Source organism: Chiloscyllium punctatum, chromosome 39, assembly GCF_047496795.1.
Source record: "Chiloscyllium punctatum isolate Juve2018m chromosome 39, sChiPun1.3, whole genome shotgun sequence".
NCBI lineage: Eukaryota > Metazoa > Chordata > Chondrichthyes > Orectolobiformes > Hemiscylliidae > Chiloscyllium > Chiloscyllium punctatum.
Genome location: NC_092777.1, coordinates 47,700,005 through 47,726,094, shown reverse-complemented (window position 1 = coordinate 47,726,094; position 26,090 = coordinate 47,700,005). Strand labels below are relative to the sequence as shown.

The following is a 26,090-nucleotide window of genomic DNA, read 5'->3' as shown; positions in this document are numbered from 1 at the left end:
TTTAGCAGCCTCCTCACATGAAAATGAATAACAGCACTGGGGGAAAAAAAAATACACTTAATGTTTAGTTCTTGGGGTAAGATCCCAAAAGAAATGAATAGTTCAACTAGTTGCAGCTTACCCTATTTGACAGATTTAATGCTATTAGGTGCATGTGGAAATATCAAAACAAGAAATTTTTTTTACACTTTTTGAATGCGATAAACTAAATATTTAGCACTTCCCTTTCTATTTACAAGAGCACTTCAATGTGTACCTCATTTTTCCTCATTCGCTGTATGGAACTGTTAAATCTATAAAGCAGATTTGGTTTTTGTGATCTTCAGAAAGAGAAATTTGACTTTACATAAAAGAGTTCGTAATGTATCTTCAAAAGACCCTTTGCCAGCAATTTTTTTTTAAAAGTCCACTTCACACGCTAGGGCAGTGTAACAAAATCTGTAAGGAACCAGTCGATGAACATTTTGCCACACGATTACATGAAGAGATTTTGATGCTAGTAAAGCACAAATTTCTTTGTTTTAGTATTAAGATGAATGCAACTATTGGAAGACAGTGGGTAAACATTAAAACATCAACGAGAAAAAGCACTAGATAGCTCTGATGTCTATCAAAGGAAGAGAAGCAGTGGCATTAAAAGACTATAACAAACCATGTAACAGCCATATTTACATAGCTCTCTTAAATTCTTTATAGACAACAATGTGCAATGCATTCTTGACCAATGTTACTTTTGTCAAATGTAGATCTTTTCTACTAGAAATAAAACCCCTACATAGGGAAGGTCAGGAACCGCAAGATGTAGTAATTAGTGACAAAAACAATGCTAACTTATGGCACAGCAAATGGGTGAGGCACGGTAGCTCATTGATTATCACTGCTGTCTCAGCACCAGGGACCATAGTTTGATTCCAGCCTTGGAGTGACTGCTTGTGTAGAGTTTGCACATTTTCCCAGTGTGTGCATGGGTTTCCTCCGGGTGCTCTGGTTTCCTCCCAGAATCCAAAGATGTGAAGGTTAGGTGAATTGGCCATGCTCAGTTGCCCCATAGTGTTCAGGGATATGTAGGTTAGGTGCAGTGGTCAGGGGAAAATGTAGAGTAAGAGGGTAGTGGAATGGGTCTGGGTGGGTTACTCTTTGGAAGGTCAGTGTGCACTTGTTGGGTTGAAGGGCTGTTTTCACACTGTGGAGATTTTATGATTCTATGAAATGAAATAGATGTGCCTGCACCAAAAATAAAAAGAGAGATGGGATACCTATACTGAAGGGTGTAGTATCAGTTTTTTTTAAAATATAGGAAAATAGAAGGTCATAATCTGTATGTTGAACTCCCACCTCAAAAATTCTTAGTTCTAGTTCTACTCCCAGTCTTGCCACCTACAGAAAAAGAATTTGTGACACAGCCAAACTTGTTACTGACCAACCTGCGGACGCTCCCAACATAGCCAGAGAGATTTCTGGTGCTTGATGTAGGTCAGTGCCGATAAACTACAACTATCTTTCTCTCTCTTACAGGTCTTCATGGAGCATGGCTAATTATGGATGGACAAAACAGGTTGCCACCAGCAACCCATTTTGGGGGTTGGGAAAGAGATGGGAAACTGCATTCTTATGAGAACTTTCATTAGATCAGCCAAAGGAAGAAGATGGATTCAAAGTAGAAATAACAAGTTAGAAATGGCATAATGTTAAACAAAAATATTAAAATGTTTGGAATCTTCTACTGCAGAGAGCCTTGAAAGCTCACTTATTGAGTCCACTCAAATCCAAAATGAAAAATTATTGGTCTTATGGAGTTCAGCTAAGAAAAAAAAGAGTTGATAAAAAGGATTATAACCAATTGTATTAAATAATGTGGTGGCAAATGAACTACTCCTACTTATGTAGGAGTGATTTAGGTGTAAATACAGTGATTTAGATTTAGGTGTAAATACAGTTAGAATAATTAAGGGAGCTAGTTTTTCTACAATTTTAAGCGCATGAGTCTTTTTCCAAGGGGACAGATACACACATGGAGCACAAATCAAACACTGGAAATACTCTGACTTTCCCTACTGTGAATTACAGTGTAAACAGGACGGCTCCAAATGAGTCTGTCTGGTACATGAAGCAACTATGTTGAAGCAGCTCCAGAAATCAGTCTAAAAATAGGGTTTAGGATTTTCCCCAAGTGTTGTACGTCAACTTACCAAAACAGATTTCTCATTGTTTACGCAGCTTCTCGAGTTATGCATTTTTGTAGGGAAATGTTGAGTAATTTTTGAATTAGTTACAGCTATAGAGGAACAGTGAATGACTGCTCAGAGTAATTATAGTGAAGAGAAACCTTTGTTCTTACCCTGTTGGAACTTTATCATTTGTCTTTAAAGGGCTGGCCCCAAGTGTACTTGTACTCCACCCCCAAGAATGTCACTACTGCAGGGACTTTTATTTTTAAAATTAGATTTTTTTTTGAGAGTGATGTGCTTATCAACACAAAAGGATTCGCGCTGGGAAATGAGAGGGTTCTAGGCCAGTCACAATGTAAGAATTCAGTCTCTGGTCAGGTCAGGTCCAGCAAGCTCCCCTCTAACAATCTCCATTGCTTGTCATTATCCACATTTCCCACATCAGTCAACCTTCCTACAGAATTGCAAATCTAATGCAATTAAAACTGAATTCAAGGCAATTTCTTTGCAAGTGGATAGAGTTTGTGCAAGTGTACAGGCATGAGGCAGAGGTGGCTTTCAATCCCTCATGTGGGCAGACAATGAGATCAGCGTTCTAAACGGGATTGTTTATGGGGAAAAAAACCTAGAAATTGTATATTCCAATTACACCAAAAAGTAAGGTTTTTGCTATTTACTCACAGATCTACATTTTAATACATGCTCAACTTCTCAGAGGCCCATCATTTCTGGAGTTCCATTCTACTCCCCAGTGACTCCAAGACTATAGGATGCAATCCTCTCCTGCAAAAGTCCCCTCCAGAAGACTATTACTTTCAACATGAGTCATCCCTTGAGACTATACTACAGCTGCCCAAACAACAAAATCAACAGGCCATTCGGCCCTTCAAGGTTATTCTGCCATTTGATAAGACATGGAGAATCAGCACCTCAATCCAATGTGTTAGGTTAGTTTTGTTGCAGTTATCAGTTGGCACTTAGAGTCATAGAGTCAGAGGTATACAGCACGGAAACAGACCCTTTGGTCCAGCTTGTCCATGCCGACCAGATATCCCAACCCAATCTAGTCCCACTTTCCAGCACCCGGCCCATACCTCTGCAACCCTTCCTATTCATATACCCATCCAGATGCCTTTTCAATATTGCAATTGTACCTGCCTCCACCACTTCCTCTGGCAGCTCATTCCATACACGCACCACCCTCTGCATGAAAAAGTTGCCCCATAGGTCCCTTTTATATCTTTTTCCCCCTCTCACCCTAAACCTATGCCTCTAGTTCTGGACTCCCCCACCCCAGGGAAAATACTGTCTATTTATTCTATCCATGATGCTCATGATTTTATAAGCCTCTATAAGGTCACCCCTCAGCCTCCAACACTCCAGGGAAAACAGCCCTAGCCTATTCAACCTCTCCCTATAGCTCAAATCCTCCAACCCTGGCAACATCTGGAAATCTTCTCTGAACCCTTTCAAGTTTCACAACATGTTTCCAATAGGAAGGAGACCAGAATCGCACACAATATTCCAACAGTGGCCTAAACAATGTCCTGTACAGCCGCAACATGACCTCCTAACTCCTGTACTCAATACTCTGACCAATAAAGGAGAATATACCAAATGCCTTCTTCACTATCCTATCTACCTGCGACTCCACTTTCAAGGAAAAATGAACCTGCACTCTTTGCTTAGCAACACTCCCTAGGATCTTACCATTTAGATTAGATTTTTAGATTACATTACATTACAGTGTGGAAACAGGCCCTTCGGTCCAACAATTCCACACTGACCTGCCGAAGCGCAACCCACCCGTACCCCTACATTTACCCCTTACCTAACACTACGGGCAATTTAGCATGGCCAATTCACCTGACCTGCACATCTTTGGACTGTGGGAGGAAACCAGAGCACCGGAGGAAACCCACACAGACACGGGGAGAACATGCAAACTCCACACAGTCAGTCGCCTGAGGCAGGAATTGAACCCGGGTCTCTGGTGCTGTGAGGCAGCAGTGCTAACCACTGTGCCACATTTAGTGTATAAGTCCTGCTAAGATTTGCTTTCCCAAAGTGCAGCACCTTGCATTTATCTAAATTATACTCCATCTGCCACTCACCAGCCCATTAGCTCATTTGATCCCATTGTAATCTGAGGTTACCTTCTTCACCGTCCACTACACCTCCAATTCTGGTGTAATCTGCAAACTTACCAACTATACCTCTTACGCTCACATTCAAATCATTTATATAAAATTACAAAAAGTAGTGGACCCAGCACCGATCCTTGTGGCACTCCACTGGTCACAGGCCTCCAGTCTGAAAAACCCTCCACCACCACCCTGTCGTCTACCTTTGAGCCAGTTCTGTATCCAAATGGCTAGTTCTCCCTGTATTCCGTGAGATCTAACCTTGCTAACCAGTCTCCCATGGGGACCCTTGTCGAACACCTTACTGAAGTCCATATAGATCACGTTTACTGCTCTGCTCTTAATCTTCTTTGTTACTTCTTCAAAAAACTCAATCAAGTTTGTGAGACATGATTTCCCATGAACAAAGCCAGGTTGACTATCCCTAATCAGTCCTTGCCTTTCCAAATGCGTGTACATCCTGTCCCTCAGGATTCCCTCCAACAACATGCCTACCACCGACATCAGGCTCATTGGTCGATAGTTCCCTGGTTGCTGTGACCACCTTTTTTAAATAGTGGCACCACGTTAGCCAACCTCCAGTCTTCAAGCACCTCACCTGTGACTATCAATGATACAAGTATCTCAGCAAGGGGTCCAGCAATCACTTAACTTCTCAGTGTTCTAGGGTATACCTGATCAGATCCTGGGGATTTATCCACCTTTATGCATTTCAAGATATGCAGCACTTCCTCCTCTAATATGGACATTCCATGTCCTTCTACACAGTAGACACTGATGTAAAATACTCGTTCAGTATATCCCCCATCTCCTGTGGCTCCACACAAAGGGCACCTTACTGATCTTTGAGGGGCCCTATTCTCTCCTTTGTTACTCTTTTGTCCTTAAATGTATTTGTGAAAACCCTTTGGATTCTCCTTAACCCTATTTGCCAAAGCTATCTCATGTCCTCCATATTTCCCTCTTAAGTATACTCCTACTGCCTTTTATACTCTTAGGATTAACTCTATCTATCCTGTCTATACCGGACATATATGTTTCCTCCTTTTCCTTAACCAAACCCTCAATTTCTTTAGTCATCCAGCTTACACTTACCAGCCATTCCTTTCACCCTAACAGGAATATACTTTCTCTGGACTCTCGTTATCTCATTTCTGAAGGCTTCCCATTTTCCAGCCATCCCTTTGCCTGCAAGTATCTACACGCAATCAGCTTTTGAAAGTTCTTGCCTAATACCATCAAAATTTGCCAACCTTCAATTTAGAACTTCAACTTTTAGATCTGGTCTATTAGTTTTCCATCACTATTTTAAAACTAATAGAATTATGGCCCCAAAGTGCTCCCCCACTGACACCTAGCGCACCTGTCTTGCCTTATTTCCCAAGAGGTGGTCAGGTTTTACACCTTCTCTAGTAAGTACATCTGCATACTTGTCCCAATCAACAATCAATTTCAATTTTGAAAATTTAGCATTCACAGCAATGAGGACAGGGAAAGAAAGATTTATAAACTTTACATTTTTTTCTGAAAAGGAGTACAATTTTATTGCTGTATACTAGTGGCTTTGCTCTATTTTAATGAGTTGGGGGTGCTGATGTTGGACTGGGGGGGGGGGGGGGGGGGGGGACAAAAGTTAAAAATCACAACTCCAGGTTATAGTCCAAAAGGTTTAAAAGGAAACACTAGCCTTTGAAAGCTAGTGTTTCCATATAAACCTGTTGGACTATAAGCTGGTGTTGTGATTTTTAACTCAAATTTATGATACTCGCTTGTTCTGGATTCCCCAGAGAAAGTAGTTCATTATTCAACTCATCATTCTAAGGAAACACATTTCAATAACTAGTGAAAAAGAATTTTTAAAACAAGTTTAAAAAAGACTGACTCAGTTCATCCCTTCAATTCCTAGTATCAGACTGCTCCTCCCCCTAGAAGGTCCAATTTCTTTATGAGGTGCTCAAAGCAGAATGCAGTTCTGATTAAGAGTCACCAAATTGAAATGTAACTTTGCTTTCTTCCCACAGATGCTACCAGACCTGCTGAGGCTCTCCAGCAATCAGGTCTCCAGCATGCACAGCTTTTTGTTTACTTCAAAAGTATTTGATCAATGAAGCATCACTTTTGAGTTCCAATGATTTCCTTTCAGTACCTGCTCATACAAACCCATTTACTCCACAACATTCAGTCTCTCACCAGGCACAAAATATTCTGATCTACCTTTCGTGCCCCCAGAGGGAATAATCATATCCACCTCCAAGCTGCTCTTGCCACTTTTGCCAACTCAATCTGTTATGGCCCCTTGGAACTTCCTTCTGCAACACATTCCCTTATATACACACATTTATACGATTTAAGTTTGGCTTAGTCTCACCTAATCAAAGCGGTTTTCTTTTCACAAGCAGTTCACAAATCTGTATCATGGTTGGAAATAATAGAGTATGGTTAATTTGTTTATTCCCACAGTTGCATGAGAATTTAAAGAGCCAATGGAGAAGTTACCCCATTCTTTCCTGTTGAAGTACACAGTGTCCTAAATTTGTGCCAAGTGACTAAGCTTTGTCAAAGCATTGTAAAATGATAGACGCGAGACTGCAAACAGAACAATGGGGCTAAGGTAATTAGCGACATGGTTAACAACCACCACATTGGCCACCTGGAGTGTGACAGAAACTCAATTTCTGGAGGTCTCGTTCAGTGTACAACAACAATCATGTGATCATCACAAACACTAGGATTTGATGTGGGGGAAAGGTGTTTCAGTTCATGGGACACTGGCGCCAGGACTGGGCTAGGAGGGAGTAGTTCCACTGGGACAGGCTTCATGTGAGCCTTGCTGGGAACTGGCGCCAAAAAAGGTGCAAGTGAGGACTGCAGATGCTGAGATCAGAGTCAAGATTAGAGTGGGGCTGGAAAACCATAGCAGGCCTGGCAGCAGAGGAGCAAGAGAATCGATGTTTCCTGATGAAGGGCTTATGGCCAAAACGTCGATTCTTCTCCTCCTCGGATGCCGCCTTACCTGCTGCACTTTTCCAGGACTACACTCTCGACAGCTATTTGAATAGCAATACCCAGAGTAAGACAGGAAGTGACAGAGCGTACAAACATAGAAAAACAACAGCAGATAGGGCAAAAAGAGGACAAAATGGTATAGAACGGCAACATTATTGGCTCTTCACTTAAATGTACATGGCATTTTAAATATAAAACAAAACAATTTAATGTGCGAGATTTTATAGGCATTAGAGACACTCAATCCTATAGGATTTGAGTGCCTGAGCCCATAGCAGGATGTGCAGCAGAATCAGTTAACAATTCCAGCAAGGCACACCTCAACTGAGATTATTGTGCCCCACCATATGCTTTTCACAAGCGAGGTGGTGAGATCTGCAGAAGGCACAGGCAAGATGCACACAGGTGCCCATGTTTGTCAAACACCTTGAAAATGCCACAATATGCCTCATTAATATTCAGACTCCCAACCAAACAGCAGACATTGGGAAAACTAGACAGAGCACATGACACCTCAATTTAGCATCTGCTCTGAATGACTTCCACACTGAAACCAGATGTCAACACCTCATGGCATGCTTCATGGGCAATGGAAACGTGTGATCAACACCCATTGGCAACTCTCACGGCACATCTGCAACCCACTTACAGGACACCTCCGCACTTCAATGCTGCAACAGCAACTAGGGCTGTAATGCTTCCAAGGAAACTCTATACACACATGCATATAACTCATGGACTGGGCCAGACTGCACTTTCAGGCTCTTCCCTTGCTTTCACAGCAAGTCAAGATGGATAAACCTTTGCTCAAAAGGGCCCCTCCGACAGGTCAGGGGCAGGCTCTGATACCAGTCAAGACCTCGCTCAGAGTCCAAGCTTTGTCTTATAAATGGGAGAGGAGCCAAATTACAAGCTGCACACTGCTGCATGGAGTCTTTCTGCCCAACTGCAGGCTATCTGGTGAAAAAGGAGGATTTATAGGAGAGGTTAGTGACAGAGTGCTGGCCTGGTAAAAGGTTGCCACCTGGATTAAAACAAACTTAACTATTCCTTTGGGTCCTGGTGGAAAACTGCCTTGAGTGAACAGGCTGCGAAGACAGCACACTGGAGTAGTGATGCTAGGGTTTAGGGTAAGACAGAGTGCGAATGCAGCTAATGGGTGGGTAGAGCATGAGCCTTCATAAGGAGTAGGTGCAGTGGCGGGTGAGAGAGAGGTATCAGACAGAAATTAGGGGACCTTATCAGGCAGAATGGTGAAGGACATTGCCTTTCTTCATACAAGTGCTGGGCATTCCTCCTGTTTTAACCCTGGTGGCAACCTCTGATCACGCCAGCATGACCACCACTCCGGGTTCTGTCAGAAAAAAAAAAGTTCCGTCTCTTCACCACCTGATCCAGCAGCGCCTCTAGGACCCTGCCTGAAAAGTGGGTTGACCATTTCCTGATTGGCCATTTCTGTGACAAAGGTTAAGAATCATGCAGGGCAGCCCTGCACTGACAGGGTTTGCCTAGGTGCACAACAGCATGGGTGCAAGAGATACCAATGCATTCTAGGATATCTGCCGAGTGGCAATTTGGTGCTGGAACATCGTGTGGTAGGAGGACAAGAAAATCAGAAGCAAGTGACATCATCAGGATGCAGCCAGTTTGGTTAACATATGGCAAAACAACTCACTAGGTCTTGTAGTGACAAGCCCTCCAAAAACAAACTCAATAACGACAACTTCACCAAAATAATACAAGATTCAACAGACGTTTTCAATGTGATCAAAGCTGGGAACAAAACAGTTAAGATTACGCACCTTTTCAAAAGGACAAACAAACGGAAAGTGTGATAAGGTAACACTTAATAAAACATGAAAGATGCAAGAAATAATCTCTGATCAGAAGATGTAGAATTCGCATGGATGAGGATAACATAAGAGGAAATAGTGGTCTTCACTAAAACAGTAGGCAGAGAACAAAATCTGAGGGAATAAGGACACGTATAAAAGGCAGCATCATAAGTGATATTAATCTTCATTTGGGTTGAAATTATCAAATTGGCAGAGGTAACCATGAGAAAGAATTTATAATGTTCACTTGGGGCAGGCTCCTAGCACAATGTGCTGTGGATTCAAATCGGGAATCAGACTATTTGGATTTGGTAATTTGCAGTAAGGCAAGTTAAACAAATGATCTGACTGTAAGATCTATGAAACACCAACCATAAAATGGTAGAATTTAGCATTCAGTTTGAGGGGAAGAAATTTGGGTCATAAACAACTGTGGTAACTATAAATATGGCCAAGTACAAAAGGAATGAGGGCAGAATTACATGGAGTGGACTGGGAAATAATGATTCATAGAATAAATACCAATGCCCCTCCACAAAGATATATCCCACCATAGGAGGAGGATTCGAGGAAGGAGATTAACCAAACTTGGTTAAACAGGAAGTTAAGGATAGCATCCAATGGAAATAAAAAATATACAATATGGCAAAAATCAGTAGTAACCCAGAGGGCTAAGAAAGTTTTAAAAACAAAAAGGTGACTAAAACCTAATGATATGAGAAATTAAATTCTGATGGTAAATTAGCAAGTAATATCAAAATGTACAGCAAGAACATCAAATATAAGGGAAGACAGGCCCCTTAGAGAATGAGGCTAGGGCAATAATAATGGGGAAGCAGGAAATGACAGAAGAATTAAACATAGCATCTGAAAAATATTAAATAATCAAGGGGCAAATAGGGGAAGAAATAAATAAATACTAATAACTATCACTAGAGAGTAAGTGCTGTGGAAACTTCCCTACAATCTGATGGAATGCATCCTCAGATATTAAAATTAGCTGTAAAGATAGTGTATGCACTGCAGCAATCTTCCAAGAATCCTCAGATTTGCGTGAAGTCTCAGAGGACTGGAAAACTGCCAATACAACATCTTTTTCAAAAAAATGTAGTTATAAAACAATTAGCATAGAGTCTGTTGTTAAAATGTTATTCTAATGCAAAGAGTATAACAGCAGAGCATTTAGATACATAATATAACCAGAGTCAGCATGGCTTTATGAGGGGGAAATTATGCCCAACAAATTTATTAGAATTCTTTGAGTAAAAAGGAGGTATACTATTTTTGAATTTCCCAAAAGGCATCTGATAAAAAGGTACCACATGTAAGGCTTGGAGTTGGAGGTAGCATATTAGCTTTGACAGGCGATTAGTTAGCTCAGAAGGAGGAATTGGATAACGGGAATGCTTTCAAGGTGTAACTAGTAGCATGTAACTAGTGGAATGCCACAGAGATCAGAGTTGGAGCCACAATTATTTACAGTGCGTGAGAATAATGTGGATGTGGAAAATGAATTAGGTGGGAAGTCAAGCAGTGAGGATGACATGGAGTCTGCAGAGGGATATAAACAGTTTAAGCAAGTGGGTAAGAAAGCTTGGCAGGTGGAATATAATGTGGGAAAATGTGAGGTTATGCACTTTGGCAAGAATAGAGAAGCTGAATATTACTTAAATAAAGATTGATGCATATGCATTGTAGTCCATTCACCACTAACATGTTAAAGAAAAATTTAGCTGTGCCAGCTTTCAGACACATGGTCCCCAGAGTTTAGACATGTATTCAGAAAGCTTGTAAGGCAAGAAGTTTTTTGAAGCCTAAATTAAGGATCAAGAGCTGCTTAGTTTATAGCATTTAGATGTGCAGTGAGTATCTGCGACAGTGCTGGAGGTTCAGCTGATATTATGCTGATTTCTAACAAAAGCAGTATAGATCATTAAAAAGTCACAAATATATTATTCTGCTGCTAAATCCAACATTAAAACAGGCCAACTTCAACAATCTTAAAAAGGGTCTCTGGTCTGAAATGTACCAGGTGAGGTCACAGTGTTGAGTTGAAGTTGATGTATTAGTTTGCAGATTGTCAGGTGCTTACAAGTTTCCAACTGCAGAACAGCCTGTAAACATCCTTCACCAATAACAGAAGTTTTGTTTTGATTGCAGCTTCAACTGAAGACAATGATATACACAGCAGATTTAGGAATGTGCAAATGCAGAATCATAGAGGATCAGATTAGGCAACCCCGGTCCATTACACGGATCTCAACTTCTGAGAAACAAAAGAACCTGCACCTCTATCAGATTTTATCCTTTCCAGTCCCTGGACAATAATCTAATCCTTTCCATTTGCAATAAACATAGCCCTCCCTGCTCCCTTCAATGTACCATTTCATACAAAAAGTAATCGCATTTCACAATCCAAATTTCAAGATCACCTTGTTGCAGTTACACAAGGCCTGGTTGAGGCCACACCTCGAGTATTGTGTGCAGTTTTGGTGTCCTAGTCAAAGGGAAAGACATTCTTACCATTGAGGGAGTCCAGCGAAGGCTCAGACTGATTCTCAGGATGGCAGGTCTGATGCAAGACAGACTGGATCGATTGAGCTTATACTTACTAAAATTTAGAAGAATTTTGGTGGGGCAGGTGATCGGTGAGATCTCACAGAAACAAAATCCTGATTGGAATGGGCATGCTAGATGCAGGAAGAATGTTCCCCATGATGGGGAAGTCCAGAACTAGGGGGTCACAGCATAAAAATAAGGGGTAAACCATTGGGGACTGAGAGGAGGAAGAATTTCTTCACTCAGTTGTGAGCCTGGGGAATTCTCGACTATAGAAAGCTATTGGGGCCTGTTCATTAGATACATTTATGAGGGAGCTGGACATGACCCTTGTAGTCAAAAGGGATCAAGGAGTATGGAGAGAAAATAGGAGTGGGATACTGAAATTGCATGATTAGCCATGATCATATTGAGTGGTGGTGCAGGCTCAAAGAGCTGAATGGCCTACTCCAGCACCTATTTTCTCTGTTTTATGCAGTCTGACTGCATTTGTTGAAAATGAAGCTGCCTTAAATCATAGCATTCCCAATGTGGAATTGCATTTGGGTACTCAATTTGAAAGATGGGAGCATTGTTGAGGAACAGGAACAATTCCTGCTCTTTGTGATTAGTAGTTTGTTAAAACATTTTGAACCATTAAGGCACACAGAAATACAAGTTGAAAACTCTTCATGGAAGGTAAGTGTCCCACACAGTAAAACAGTGGACTTGTTGGGCCGAAGGGCCTGTTTCCACACTGTAAAGTAATCTAATCTAATCTAATCTCCCCTAATCATTTTGCCTCATTAGGCAACAGAGACCTGTGTAGATGAAGTCCAAACCAGCTTCTAATTTCACTGGTTCCCTTTGTTTTCTTCATTGTCTGCTATTGAAATCAACTTCCTCTATATGACAATGCGAACTACTTTCTGCATATTGACAAGCACAGGCCATAACTTGCCAATACAGCAGGTCATAAAAATAGTGAAGTTAGTAAAAATGCTTAGTTCAAAACTAAGTTCCACTTCTTAGCCAGATGGTGGGTTCTGAACATAACCGTTTCGAATCAATGTACTACTGAGGCTTTTTATATTTAAAAGAGTACTGAATGAAGTATGGGTTGTTTGTGTATAATCTTTTAGCTGCTATTTTAAAATGGGTGTTAACCAATTTTACAAGCCTCCACTAAAAAACAGCAGATTAAAAAATATCACACAAACACATTAGGTGCTCACCTGCTGAGACCGTAACATTAATTTCTCAAGCTGGATTGTTAAGAATACACAGATCCCTCCACTTTGAGTAACTCAATTTTTAAAAATAATTGAGATATGAATGCCTCTGACAATGGCAAAACCAGCAATTTATGGCCTATTCTCAATCACATCAGAAGGTACATGTAAGCCACCTTCCTTAACTACTTTAGATACAAACATACCCAGTAATACAGGGAAGGGAGTTCCAGGTTTTTGATCCTGCGACAGCAAAGGCATAGCAAAAGACTTCCAAATCAGAAGTCAGGATGTTGATGTTCCTGTGCATCTGCTGCCCTTACCCTTCCAAGTAGAGGTGGTCAAGGACTCAGGAGGGAGGTCATCGATAAAACAGCTGGAAATGGTTGGGCATAGGACACTACCCAGAGGAATTTGTAAGGCCTATGTGCTGCACTGTTGGTATCCCTCGTCTCGACAAGGAAGCCTGAGTTCAAACATCAACTGCTCCAGAGGTGTGTAATAACATCTGAACAGGTTGATCAGTAAATATGTACCATGAACAACTCCTGAGATGATGTCCTGCTGTAGAGCTATTTGACCTCCGACCACCACACTCCTCTTCCTTTGTGCTCGTTAGAACTCCAATAATTCCCCTTCTATTCCGACTGGATTTCAGTTTTACTAGTGCTCCCTGATACCACACTTGGTTAAATGTTGGTATCTTGACGTCAAGGGCAAAATCACTCTCTTCTCACCTCTAGAGTTCAGCTCTTTTGAACTAATGCCGTAATGCAGTCAAAAGCAGAATAGATCTGAACAAACTGAGCATGGTATTGCTGCACAAGTGCCATTTGATAGCACTGTTAACAACACCTTCCTGTTGATCGAGAGGAAGCTGATGGAGTGGCTATTGGCCAGTTTGCTTTCTGACGACAAGATGGGTAACTTAACATTGTCAGATATACGCCAATGTTGTAGCTGCACCAGAACAGATTGTCAATATATTACACTCAAAATTGGTACAAAACCTATTACTTCTCAAGTGTTTGTTACGGTTTTAAGACTCTATGAAACGGAGATAATTTATTTCCATATAGCACCCAATGACATGTAGACAGGTTTATTTTGAATTGTGCATGTAGCATCTCTCATTACTAATAAGATCTGGAACGCAAATTGCATTGCAACTAAAATATTTCGTCTTCACTATTCAAACATACATACTGGTGGTTAATCATAAAAGATATCTGCAAAAATAAATGCTCAATGGGGCTAGGCTTTACATTCAACCAAAACCACACCAGATCTCAAAACAGCCTATTAAAATCTGCACTGTGATACCTCACATGAATACTGTAGTACCAGTCTATTTCTCGAGGATCTATAGTTCACGGGGGAATGCTGGAATCTAATAACGGTCCCTCCAAGGTACACCTTGGGTAATGATACATCAACTATGATATTTCTAGTTACCTGACCTTGGGGACGGACTGAAGGGCACTTGGTACATAGCCGAGGTCTTTACAGAGAAGGGAGGTAAAGGATAGGGCAAATGGAAGAGAAATGGCATAAAACAAGGAAGGGGGAAAAGAAAGCCAAAAAACAAAGAAAAAGAGCATAAGAGAAAAGAACATGTGGATTGTAAAAGAACATTTCAGTGAAATACTGGCCAATCTTGTGTACGCACTAAACTTCTTCACAATTTTGTGTCCTTAAATGAAGGGTAAAATTAAAGACAGATAGAAATCTAGAAACTAATGTGTAGTGAATTCCAAGCAGGGTTTTAGCTCAGCATGAATTTTTGACGAGCACAATATTACAAATATTTTGCTTTATAGGACGTATCGGCCTGGTATTAAGTGTCTAAGAAAAGGGGAGGTCAGCTGTACCTTTAAGGCCTTGTTTCCCTTGTTAGTAGTCGTCATACCACGGCACACTTTCAATCACACAAACCTATGGGAAAAAGAAAAAAAAAAGAACGGAATTATTTTTGATGCAATTTTTTTTTGTGAAGAGCAAATTTTAAATACTTTGCATCCAAATGCAGCTTCCATTTGGTGCTGTTCAGGAGGATGAGAATGAGAGCTTATTTAAATAAGAACATAAAGTCTAAGGATCTGACCTCTGACTGCTAGTCAGTGCTGAGCAGTACAGGTTTTACAGGTGACCTGAAGGAGGCTGTGGTGCACCATACACATTAAGAAGCTGCTAATACTTATGAACACTTTGCTGTTTGGACAAGATATTACAGAATGGCCTGTAACCCTAGAGAAACAAAGGCTTAGAGAGAGAGAGAGAGAGAGAGAGAGAGAGAGAGAGAGAGAGAGAGAGAGAGGATTAAACAATAGCAGTGACCAAGGATTTTGGATGAGAGACTGCTGAATTTACTATTTAGCAGAATCATAGTAGCAGGAACTTCCTATGAATGTAAACCTCAGTTCAACCCTGCACCAAATGCTGTTCATATGCTAATTATAAATGTGAGAATCATGATGAGTCAGCAGGTTTGAATAAAACATTTAGAGGCAGACTACACCCAAGCCGCCACCATGACAAATCAATGGATTAAGCCACTATGCTGCCTTCTCAAAAAGAAAAAGTTTAAGCAGTTTCCCAAACTTATCTTCTGCAAGCTATTTCAGCTGTGTCTTAGGTTACTTTATGTCAGAAATCTGTGAAACCTCTAACATCCAGTATTTCAGGATTTAAAGTGAACGAAGAAGAGGGGGGGAAAGAAAGAAGAAAAAAAAGTCAAATGTGAAATAACTGTTGAGCTCTGCATGGAAAATGACAAATTGAGTCATCTCCAAGCATGAAGTAATCCATTAATATGTGAAACTCTTTCAACCCTCTCTACCCACCTTTATCACCCCTCCTCCCCCCACCCCAGATACACACCACCCTCTGCAGAGACAAGAACAAAATACTCGCAGTTTTCCAATGTTTACTTTGGTGCTAAGTATCTCAGCTCATTTGATCTAGTCACCTGCTCCTTGTCTCGTCCACGTCTGGTGGTGCTCCCCGCAACCTGAATTAAACTGACATTTACAAAACTAAATCATGCACCTTTATACAGACAGAGCTATCCTTTCATGTCCCTTTGTCAGCTATCAAGACCAGGAAGACAAGCCAGTGCAATTTCCATTTTGTCCAGTATATGAAGCAGGAGCTCTGGATTCTTATGACCAGAATTGTGGAGTGATGGCAGAACAAGATCAATTGCTGGAATCTTGGTTTTTGATCAGTTTACTGATTCTCTGCTGTTCTTCCATTTAGGAATTTAAAATTACAATCTTCAGTTGCCCATTTCTTATTAAGCTGACCATGCTCATTCCTCGTCCCAGATAACTGAATAAACGACACCAGACAAAATCCCAACTTAGTATATAGTGAGTAAGCCAAAAAACTCTTCATTGCCTTTCCCCTCCCTATCCCTGTGGTCTCCTTCCACCTCTCAATTTCCAGAGTTTAAAATCAGTGCTCTTTCAATTCTGGCCTTTTGAGCATCACTAGATTTTAATTGCCTTTTTAATGGTCAGTTTTAAGCAATGTATAACATGGTGTTTTATTGGCTTTTCCTGATCAGGAGAAGCCCAAACAATCTTCACTTTCTTCTAATATGTGCTTGCCCTGTTTAAATTTCAAAGGTTTGGCAAAGCATTTTTTTTAAGAAAGGGCTGCTGCCTCATGGGATAAATTATTACACGAAGATCATTTAGTCTAAGGAACTTCAAAAATGCAATTTTAAAAGGGACATCTATTTTAAATATTGTACCTTGCCCTTGAGGTTCCATTGTATGGATTTCGGTCACTGAGCATAAAGTTCTGTTGCCCTGACTTAAATAATAACAATACACGAGTAAATTACAACCCATGTGCTTTAATTTAACAAGTTATGCATTACCTTTAACTGTTAATATCAGTGACAGACCTGTAAATGCAGAATTTCATTTTAAATGTTATAGAGCTCAAAAGCATTCCAAATTTGGAAGCTGATTTTAAAAGTGTTTCATACTTTAGTAAGATTCATGCACAAACAAACATGATCTGGTTTAATTATTAAAATAATACCACCAATTTACACTTAGTAAAGAGATTATATGAAGTCACCCTTCATTGGTAATTTAACACCTTTTTGGATTGGATACCAATTCAGACTGCACTTTTCTGTTGTGTCACTATTAACCATCGAATTGATACAGCACAGTAAGGGGGCCATTTGATCAATCTTGGCCATACTGACCCCAAAGACATCAAGCTATCCTTTCCAATCCCCTCTCCCTGCAACTTACAGTACTTAAATGTGCAGATCCAGGTATCTTTAGAAAGAGTTTACAGTCTCTACCTCCACTACCAACTCAGACAGCGAATTCCAGATACGCACCACCCTCTGCATAAAAACATTTTTTCCCTCACATCCCCTCTAATCCTTTTGTCACTTCGTTTGAATCTATGACCCCTGGGTTTTGAACTCTCTGCCAAGGGAAACAGGTTCCTCCCATTTACTCTATCGCTACTCTCAATTTTGGATACCTCAATCATGTCACCCATTTAGTCTTCTCTATTCAAAAGAGAAACAACACCAATCTCTCCTCAGAGCTACAATTCTCCAGCTACGGCAACATTCCACTAAGTCTTCTCTGCGTCCTCCCCAGCACAATTACATCCTTCTTGTAATGTGGTGACCAGAACTGCACACAATACTCCAATTATGGCCTCACTGGCATCTTACTGTTTCATCACCACATCCCTACATTTGTATTCTATTCCTCTGCCAATAACGAAGAGCATTCCATATGCCTCCTTTAAAACCATATCTACCTTTACTACTACCCTTATAGGCCTGTACATTTGCACGCGAAGATCTCTCACTCATCTACCGCTCTCAGTATAGATCCATTTATTGTGCATTCCCTTTTATTGTTTGACCTCTGAAAATGCATTACTTGGCACTTATCAGAATAGAACTCCATTTGCAGTTTTCTTGCCACTCCACCAACCCATCTACCATTTTGGATCTTACAGTTACCCTCTACACTCTCCACTGCATTGCCAATTTTTGTCATCTTTAACCTTCCCAATTGTGCTCCCCCATGTTTACACAATCTTTGTATAGCATAAAAGGGTTAATTTCTATCATGGCAGAGCTATGAAGCAGAGAAGATACACACACACACACACACACACAACAGAACCTTGGGTTAGCAAAATATGGAGGATTGCGAAAAGTTCTGGTCTCCATGTTCTTTATATAAAAACAGTACAGAGATGCTAGAGCAAAAGCAAAAAAAGATTTATTAAAATGATACCAGAACTGAGGGATTATACTTATCAGTATAGATAGAGAAAGTTGCATTTCCTTTCTCTAAAAGGGAAAAGAAAACTGAGGCTGCCCTGAAAGAGGCATTAAAAATTATAGCAGAATTTGCTGAGGTAGATATAGATGAGATGCTCCTATTTGCAGGCAAGAACAAAACTGGAGGGGCATAAATGCAACAGAAGTCACTAATAAGACTAATCAGTAATTCAAGGGAAAACCATACCCAGAGTGGACAGAGCATTGGCACACAGTATCTGAGGTGATGGATTGGCAGGGAAGCTGGAGAGGCATGAGGAACATAGGAACAGAAGGACATGTTGATGGTGTTCAATGAAAAAGGGTGGGGAAAAAGGCTCATGTGGAGGAGAAACACTGAAACGGACTGGAATGGTCTGTTTCACTGCTACCAATAGTCCAACTGGAGTATTCCCACTACCAGTAATAACTGAACATTTCTGAGCCCAATATCCAATTTTAAATATCGATTAGTGTAGAAACATAGTAAAAACTGATGCTTTAATTTTAAGCCACAGCTTTCCGCTTACTGTATAGTGCGGTAGATGTTATTCTGGTTCTCTCTTCCTCTACTTGAAAATAACTTCTTTTTTCCTGTCAGTCATTTCCTCTTAACACTTCGCTTCCTTCCTCCGTGGCAAATGTTGATGGGTGACCTATTCTCAGGTATTTGCCAGACAGTGTGCTTTTTTTTAAATATAAAGAAAGTTAGCCAGAGGAAGTGGTGGAGGCTGGTACAATTACAATTTTTAAAAGGCATCTGCTTGGATACACGAATAGGAAGGATTTAGAGGGATATGGGCCAAGTGTTGGCAAATGCGACGAGATTAATATAGGATATCTGGTCAGCATGGATGGGTTGGACCAAAAGGGCCTGTTTCCATGCTATACATTTCTATGATTCACTAACATAAGCCCATTGGGACAGGGGAAGAAATAAAATCACGGTATTTTCCAGAATTGTGATGGGGAAGACCAAGAACGGCCATGAGTTTTTTGATCATATGTTTAAGGTTTCAAAATTAACACCAACACTAACAGTTCAGGAAAATCATCTCTCTTCTTCAAGGAGAAAAATGAAGTAATTTCACGTCTGGAGAAGAACATTTTGACATTTTTCTTTGCCTGTCATGGCGTCCATGCTAAGGCTTATGATCTCTTGCATGCAAAATCTAAATTTCCAAAGAGAAAAAGAGAATGTCTAAATACGACTTCAATGTTGAGTGTTTGACTTAACCACCCTTTCAGGCAGTGAGTTCCAGACTTCCAGAGTGAAATAAGATCACTTCAATTCTTCTCTTAGCCTTCCATCTACAAGTCTTCCTATCCACCCTATGACCCTCAATCTTATACATTTCTACCAAAGTCCCCTCTCAAACGTTTGCTGCTCCAAAGAAATCAACCTCTGCCTAGCCAATCCTCCTTCATAGCTGAGCCCAGGCAGCATCTTGGTAAATGACCTTTGCACCCTCACTATTGTAATCACATCCTTCTTCCAATGTGGTGACAAGAACTGAAACAGGAATGGCTACTGCATAATCATCTCAAATTGGACCTGATCTAATCTTGCACAGTTGAGCGAGCTGTAGATATTTTCCACTCAGCCGGTTCTGACATTTTCTGACACAGCTCTGGAGCAAACGGGAGTTGAACCCAGGTCTCCTGGCTCAGGGGTAAATAATCTATCACTGCAGATGTGGGTAATATATTTTGTACAGTCCACTTGGACTTCAGCAAGGTGTTCAATAAGGTCCTACGTGGGACACTGATTTTGATGGTAAGAGTCCCTAGGTTCTATAAATCCAGCACTAACTGGATATAGAATTGACTGAGAGGTAGAAAGCAGAGGGTCACTGACTGGAAGCTTGTGTCCAGTGGGTTTCACAGGTATCAGTGTTGAGGCCCTTTCTGTTATAAACAGTTTAAACTCAAAATGTAGCAGCGAGTCCAAGTATGTTCAAGAATGACAAAAGTTGGTGGGGTCGTAAATAGTGAGGATAGCTTTAGATTACCGCAGAATGTAGATAAGATGATCAGTGGCAAATGGAATTCAAACCAAATCACTTTATATATTAATGATCTGGATGAAGGAACTGGGAGCATTCTGGCAAAGTTCGCCAATGACACGAAGTTAGGTGGACAGGCAGGTAGTACTGAGGTGGTGGGGAGGCTGCAGAAAGATTCACACAGTTTAGGAGAGTGGTCCAGGAAAAGGCTGATGAACGTGAGCAAATGCACTTTGGAAAAACGAATACAAACATAAACTATTTTCTAAACGGTGAGAAAATTGATAAAGCCAAAAGTACAAAGGGATCTGGGAGTGCTAATCCAGGATTCTTTAAAGGTTAACTTGCAGGTTGATTCCGTGATTAAGAAAGCAATTGTAATGTTGTCATTTATCTCAAGACGGTTGGAATATAAAAGCAGCGATGCGTTTCTGAGACTTTTAAAGCTCGAGTTAGACTCCATTTAGATACGGTGTCCAACTTTGGACCCCACACCTCAGGAAGGATATACTGGCACTAGTCTGTCTCCAGTGGAGATTCACACAGATGATCCCTGGAATGGTCTAACATACGATGAATGGCTGAGGATCCTGGGATTGTATTATTTAGAGTTTGGAAGGTGGAGGGGAGATCTAATAGAAACTTACAAAATAATGCACGGCTTAGAAAGGGTGGATGCTAGGAAGTTGTTTCTGTTAGGCAGGGAGACTAAGACACGTGGGCACAGCCTTAGAATTAGAGGGGGTCAATTTAGAACAGGGGAAATGAGACATTTCTTCGGCAGAGGGTGGTGGGCCTGTGGAATTCATTACCACAGAACAGAGTGGAAGCCAGGACATTAACGGTCTTCAAGGCAAGGAATTTAGGGCTATAGGGAGGGTGCGGGTAAGTGGAGTTGAAATGCCCAGCCATGATTAAATGGCGGAGTGGACTCGATGGGCCAAATGGCCTTACTTCCAGTCCTATGTCTTACGTTCAGATAAAATGAGGGGCGATGCACTTGGGCAGAATGGACAAGGCAATGAAATATGTGATGAACAGTAGGACTCTGGGATGCACTGAAGATCAGAGGGACCTTGGTGTGCATGCCCACCAGTCCCTTAAGGTAGTTAAGGTGACAGGTAGATAAAGTGATTAAGATGGCAAATGCGATATTTGCCTTTAATAGCCAAGGCACAGAGATTAAGAGCACAGAATATTTATTGAGATTTCTGCTGGAATTGTATAAAACATTCAGTCACAGCTGGACTATAACAGGCAATCTAGAATCCAGAAGGTACTTGATGGTGCAGAGAAAACTTATCAGGATATTGCCTGAGCTGGAAATTATTTTAGTAATTTTGAATAGAGACTGGGGTTACTTTCCTTGGAGCAGAGGAGATTGAGATGAATAAAATTATGAAAGGGGAACAAGATAGGACAGACAGGAAAGAAACATTCCCTTTGGTGGAGGGATCATGACCAGGTTATTAAGGTAAGGGCAGAAGGTTTAGAAGGGATGCGAGAAAAATGTTTTCACCCAGAAAGTGGTGGAATCCTGAGCTAACTGCTTGTATAGGTAGTAGAGGCAGAAACTCTCATAACATTTAAAGAATTGCTCATTATGTACTTATGATGCCAAGACTTACAGGGCTATGGGGCAATTTCTGGCAAATAATATTGGAATAGGTAAGTGCTGGTTTTTGATCAATGTGGACTCAATTTGCCAAAGGGCCCTTTTCTGGATGGTAGACCTCTATGACAATGACACTGCACCACAACAGCCCTATAGTTAGGCTGCAGATTGGAAGAATTGATCCTATTTAAAAGGTGGTTGTCTCTATGTGGGGGTTACAAAGGTAGGCAGACTAATAATCTTGAGACACAGCTTCCAATCCCACCATGGCAGTTCATGGAATCTAAATTCATATTGCAAAACATGAAAGCTCATTTCATGGCACCATTATTGAGGTGATCAATCTTCATAAAAGCTCATCTTGTTCATTCGTCATTGAGGGAAAGAAATCTGCTGTCCTTACCTGGTCTGGCCTATATGTGACTCTAGATTCACACAACGTGGTTGATCCTTAACTGCCCTCCAAAATGGTCAAGCAATTACTTAGTTCAACAGCAATTAGGGATCGGCAACAAATGCAGTCAAAGATTGAATAAAAACACAATCTTATAAATCTTTCTGATTCAAGAGGAGCTTGGTCCTGCTATTCCAAGCGGTAAGGAGTGCTGTGGTTACCAACATCTACAGTACATCGCTTGGCCATTGTTTTCAAGTGATGAATGTGTGCAATGCTGCATACAGTATTGTACTGTGCATGTAAGTCAGCCATTAGAAATACAGCCAAGCAAACCCATAGCTGAGTATTAGCTCTGCATGATATCGAAGAGAAAATATTAGGCCAGTATAAGTTTAGGGCAGTGGGCTTGTATCTGTGGTTGAAAGCTGGTCGGTGGTTACCCAGCTTATTTAATACTGTGCGACCACAAAAGCATCAATCACTTTCAATCAAGATATCATCGAAAGGAAACAGAGCTCAGAATAAGCGAATCAAGTTGCCAAGTGATCAACGTTTTGCCCAACTGTTCAGGAAACAAAAATGAACAGTCACTTTCTCCAACCATTGTCAAATCAGATCAAACCTTCATTTTCTGAAACAGTCTAGCACCACTGGCACACACGCAGAAGATTAGATCAGATATTCTTGAAATTAAACGGTGCAAATTTACAGAATGGTTAACCTCCTCAACTCTCACCTTTCCGCTGTCCCACAGGCATATTGACAGGTCAAATTCCAACACTCTAATGCAACAAGGATCAACAGGCTTTTATTAATTTTCAAAGTTTATGAGAAGATTTGTAGCTCGGGTGCTCATTGTTGTGGTTCTGTTCGCCGAGCTGGGAATTTGTGTTGCAGATGTTTCGTCCCCTGTCTAGGTGACATCCTCAGTGCTTGGGAGCCTCCTGTGAAGTGCCTCTGATGTTTCTTCTGGCATTTATATATTATAATATATAAATGCCAGAAGAAACATCACAGAAACGCTTCACATGAGGCTCCCAAGCACTGAGGATGTCACCTAGACAAGGGACGAAACGTCTGCAACACAAATTTATTAATTTTAGACAAGATTACAGATTGTAATCCAGATCAGAGTGCTACAGGTCTGTGTGTAAAGGCTGAAGTTATTTTATATATAGTAGTTCACATCTGACAGCAGCTCAGTTCTATCTAGGCCAAGGAGAATGCAACTGGGACAACTGCTTTCTTCTGATTCAAATGAGAGCAGGGAGCCCAGGTGTTCCCTATCCTCAATACAATCATCTTAATCTTCCTCCAATATGGACAACATCAAGACCCTGCATCGTAAAGTTTCAACAATCAGTAACTATACATTGTAGAAGCTGAGTTATCATAAAGAGAAAATAAACATTTCAAAACAGAGGGAGAAATGAAAAGCTGGTCTATTTTTACACGTCCAAGAAAGTAGGTTTAAGATTTTTTTTTAAAATGGGGCTGCTCCTTAATTCTCAATAAAAATGTTTGTACTCTGCCCAAACACTGCACATGCCTTTTTTGCATTCTTCAATGAACAGCATGAAGGAACAAAATTCCTGATGGAAGCATCCTGACTTATCATAGCTTATGCTTGGCAGGAGGATGTGGATGGTTGGGTGTGGAGGAGTGAGGTGGAGCAGCAGGTTGAAGGAGGAGGAAGAGGAAGTCATAATAGTTTCTCTGGTTGGATAATGTTTAAAAGCTGTCAGGAAGATAGGCAGACAACTTGATAAAGCGCTGTTGTCTAACATGGGAGGTACAACTGGTTAACAGTCAGTCAATGATTTCAAATTCATACTGCAGGAACAATTTAAATTTGAAACAAAACAACCCAAATTGGCATAGTTGTTTTTTAGTACAACAATTAGTACAAATAATTGTGATATGAAGGATCTCCTAACAAAAGTAATATGCATACACAAGGAAATATCTTACTTCCTTAATTCATTCATTTATTTTGTTTAGCGGGGAGTTTGATTGACATTTTCCTTTTTCTTAAAAGTGGCTTTTTCAACCAGTTGCATTGGGGTTTCAGCCAAGACAGTAGATTTTCCTCAGGCTATCACAAACAGACCCTGTAGCTGCCTCCTGAAAAGGCACCTCAACACATTCTCACCAATCCCTGTTCCAAGGTACAACATAAAAATGCATTTCTCCCTCCTCAAATAAATATCACTTTGAAATGAAACCTTCAATACAGTAGGAAAGCTGATGTTAGTAACTAGAAAATAACACTCTTCTACAGAGGCACACCCAAGATTTGAACGCAACTTTAATTCTTTCAGTTATAGCTTTTGTGTAGTACTTCCTTACTGTTTGCAGATCTGTGCTGCAGCTGGAAGTAATGAAATGGTTAAAGTTGTTCATTCTCAGGATGCTTTGGGTATAAATTAGCTGACTCTGCTGTTCATCTTCTGCTGAAAGTGCAGGATGTAAGATTCATGCCTGTTGATTTTTTTTTGTGGCCACACTCAACACAGAGCACAGACATATTCTTCAAATACAGAGCTGGGACACACTGTTCCATACGAGTTCCCTCTATGCCCATTCCTGGGAATAGTAATATCCCAATTCACTTTTGAATGCCCTTTCCAAATATAAACCACCTTGCCTCAGGCCCTCGCACTAACCACTGCATTTCATAGCTGTGAACTCTTCATGCTCACCCTCTCATCCCATTTCCATCTTCTGTACAGGACATTGGTTAGGCCACATTTGGAATACTGCCTGCAATTGTGGTCTGCCTGCTAAAGAAAGGATGTTGTGAAATTTGAAAGCGTTCAGAAAAGATTTACAAGGATGTTGCCAGGGTTGGAGGGTTTGAGCTATAGGGAGACGCTGGAGTGGAGGCTGAGGTTGATAAAAATCATGAAAGGCATGGATGGGGGAATCCAAAATGAGAGGATACAGGTTTAAGGTGAGAGGGGAAAAGATATAAAAGAAACCGAAGGAGCAACTTTTTCACGCAGAGGGTGGTGCATGTATGGAATGAGCTACCAGAGGAAGTGATGGAGGCTGGTACAATTGCAATATTTAAAAGGCATCTGGATGGGTATATGTATAGGAAGGGTTTGGAGGGATATGGGCCAGGTGCTAGCAAATGGAACTAGATTAATTTAGGATAGTTGGTAAGCATGGACGAGTTTGACCGAATGATCTTTTTCTATGCTATACTATGACTCTGATGCTGTGGAGGTCCCAGTCCCCATTACAACCATTCCTCTCCACCTTATATATTCCTCCAGGGTGGATGCTCCATTTCTGCCACCCCACCAGAAAAAGGACAACTCCCATCTCTGCACTACCACTCTCTCTCCAAAGCATGGTCCCCACCCCAATAAGGCACAGCCCTGTGCCCCCTCAAGACTGAGGTTTGGAGTCTTGAATATGCACGAACAACTGAATTAGCATTTATTGCTGGATCACAAAGCAACGTCAGGTCCTACCTTCATCTGCAGAAGGTAGTAACACCCAGCACTGGCTCGCCACAAACTTCTCATTCCTTCCAGCATTTATAAAATCAGCAGGCTGTTTATTCAATATCTGCAGAACAGTACAGCACAGGAACAGGCCCTTCAGCCCAGCATGCCTGTGCTGACCACGAAGCTACTCAAAACTAATCCCACCTACCTGCACATGGTCCATATCCCTCTATTCCCCACCTGTTCATGTGACTACTTAAATACCTCTTCAACATTGCTATTGTATCTGCTTCTAGCACCTGGTCTGGCAGTGCATTCTGAGCACCTACCACATTCTGTTTAAAAAAAAGGCTTTCCTCGCTTATCTCCTTTAA

General features: G+C 41.0%; 1 protein-coding gene across 2 annotated transcripts in view; it reads right to left on the bottom strand.

The window, feature by feature from the left end:
- LOC140464029 (transcription factor MafG) overlaps positions 1 to 26,090 on the bottom strand; it is a 49,981-nt gene that overhangs the window by 8,936 nt on the left and 14,955 nt on the right. The window contains exon 2 of one of the 2 annotated variants that reach the window (XM_072558652.1): positions 14,795 to 14,858. The exons of the other annotated variant lie outside the window; for it this stretch is intronic. Coding sequence (XP_072414753.1) covers positions 14,795 to 14,830 — 36 coding nt within the window. The 5' untranslated portion in view covers positions 14,831 to 14,858. The remainder of the gene's footprint in view (positions 1 to 14,794; positions 14,859 to 26,090) is intronic. 2 annotated transcript variants of the gene reach the window in all.